The following is a 2,259-nucleotide window of genomic DNA, read 5'->3' as shown; positions in this document are numbered from 1 at the left end:
CTTTGTTTGGCCTTCCAAAAGAGGACGATATCCGCTTCGTCATGCCTAGAGCTGATCCGTGCTGGTCGCTGACGCTGAGGAAAAACATCAACTTCGTGCTGTGGATCGGCGGATCGGCTTTCACCGTGGATGAACCGGAGTCCAGCCCGGGGTCGTCACATGTGGTTGCCGCAAGTCTGCCTGCCGCGCCGTTCTCAAGCCCACCGGCCGCCGCTCACTCAAGCCAGCCTCTGCTCACTCTAGCTGGCCGCCGCTCACTCAAGCAATACACAAAATAAAGTTATTTTTAGCAACATCATATGACCCCTTTAATAGAAAGATCAGATGAAGTGTGACGGGATATGTGTACCCTCCAGGCCAAGTTCTCTGAGTGCTCGATATCCTCCCGGCTGCAGAAGTTCTCCCACTATCCGATCTGGTTCCTTCATGTCCCTCTCCACCACTGTGACCCTCCGGCCGTCCCGGGCCAGAACGGCAGCCATGGCTGACCCCAGCACACCAGCGCCCACTATGATGACCTCTGGATCCTCTGTCTGACCGGACTGACTGTCTGTCGCCCTCTTTCGCTTTACATCTCTCTAGTTAGAAAGAGTAAAAACAGAAAAGTGAGTATTATACATTTTTTGTATTCTTTAAGTATAATAGTAATGAAAATAATCATTTTTAACATAATCAAATATAACAATTTGACAGGTTTATTTTGGTGACAGCCAGGTGATAACAAATTAAATATTTAATTTTGGAAAAAAAAAAAAACTAAAAAAAGACTTATGATTGAATGACAAAACACAGAACAAACAAACAAAAACAATAGAAGAATCGCGGAGCTCAGCGTCCTTGCTGCCATTTGCGGCGCCATGCTGGTATACATCATGGTTATTATGAATTTTTATGATTTTTTTATGATTTACATCATGGTTATTTTAGTTAACTAAGACTTAAACCACAATAAAACTAATAAAATGACATTGACTAAATGTAAATGTAAATGTTTAAGATTTCAAATGAAGGCAGGAAATGAAAAACATTCAAATTAGTACTAAAACAAATGTAAAAGTGTCTCAGTGATACGAACAACACTTAATGAAAAATGTAACACTGTTTTAGGCTACATATGTTCTCTGTGGACCTCTTGATGTAGCTTGTATTATAATGTAGTAAATGTACGGGGGTTTTGTGTTAAAATAAAATATTATGTAATAATAATATGCAAATATGTTTCTCATTTACCCAACCCAATAAACAAACAAATCAATCTGAGAAAAAAGATTGCACAATCCAGTTGTTTCGATTTTTTTTGTAACATAACTCCGAGTAATGACTCGTTATTAGTGGTGAAATATTTCCAGTAATATTAATAGCTTGAAATAGATTTAATGGAAATTAATTAACATCTATAAAAGCACAAAGACAATGTATGATCAGAAACACTATCTCACCTTCTTAGAAGTGCGACTACAACTGTCTGTACTGGACTTGGAGAAGAGTTTTTTGGTCGGCGGGAATGTAGTCAAGAGTTTGACAGGCACCAGGAGAAACTGAGGCGCTTTGAGCGTCTGTCCGCGAAAGCCGAGACACGTGATCATCAGACCCACAGACACGCACAGCACCGCGGCCACTAGCAGCTCTCTGGGCGCGCAACTCACCAGGGCATCGCATTTCTTATAGATATACGTAAAACTTGCAATTCCAAGAAAGGTCCACATGTTGAAAATCAATTCAAATATCAAAACAAAAAACTTTTAAATAAAAGACAGCGATAAAAGATGTCGTTCAAAAATGTCAATAACAGTCTCAAATGACAAGCACAGGTGATCAGAAAATAGATTTTAGAGTTATTTGTCCATACAAAAACTGTGGGGGAAAATAGTATCCTTTTTTCAATTTTTTCATTCAGTGAAAATCCTCTTAATATAAATAATCATAAATAAAAAGTAAGTATAATATCCAGCACATGCGTGCACTCGAGCTGGTGCGATGCTTCTAGGTGATGCTGAATAATTTATGATAATGAGGGCGCGGATCCTCTTGCAGTTTGTAGATAGCAGCGTCCCGCCTCCTCTGTTTAGAACGAACCAATCAGCTGCGCGTGTTCGGTGAGCAGAGCTCACGCTATCTGGCCATTGGCCAATCCAAGGCTGCTGGTTGGCGAATGGACTGCAATATGATGTGACGTCACAGAGAGGTTGCGTTTGGCAAATGTTACGAGCGTCTTAAAAGTGCAAGTTGTATTAAAAAGGGCTAAAACACATTTATGCC

General features: G+C 40.4%; 1 protein-coding gene across 2 annotated transcripts in view; it reads right to left on the bottom strand.

The window, feature by feature from the left end:
* LOC107666801 (squalene monooxygenase-like) overlaps positions 1-1,878 on the bottom strand; it is a 14,715-nt gene extending 12,837 nt beyond the window's left edge. For both annotated transcript variants that reach the window (XR_001631722.1, XM_016458251.1), the window contains exons 1-2: positions 1,440-1,878; positions 350-578 (exon numbers count right to left, since the gene is read on the bottom strand). Coding sequence is in view for 1 of the 2 variants with exons in the window: in XM_016458251.1 (XP_016313737.1) it covers positions 350-578; positions 1,440-1,706 (496 nt within the window). In the remaining variant the exon portion in view is untranslated. The remainder of the gene's footprint in view (positions 1-349; positions 579-1,439) is intronic.
* Positions 1,879-2,259: the final 381 nt, after the last annotated feature.

The sequence above is a fragment of the Sinocyclocheilus anshuiensis genome, unplaced genomic scaffold (assembly GCF_001515605.1).
Source record: "Sinocyclocheilus anshuiensis isolate Anshui unplaced genomic scaffold, SAMN03320099.WGS_v1.1 scaffold267, whole genome shotgun sequence".
In the NCBI taxonomy this organism is placed as follows: domain Eukaryota; kingdom Metazoa; phylum Chordata; class Actinopteri; order Cypriniformes; family Cyprinidae; genus Sinocyclocheilus; species Sinocyclocheilus anshuiensis.
Note: the sequence above shows the minus strand (reverse complement) of the source record. Positions and strands in the feature narration are given on the sequence as shown.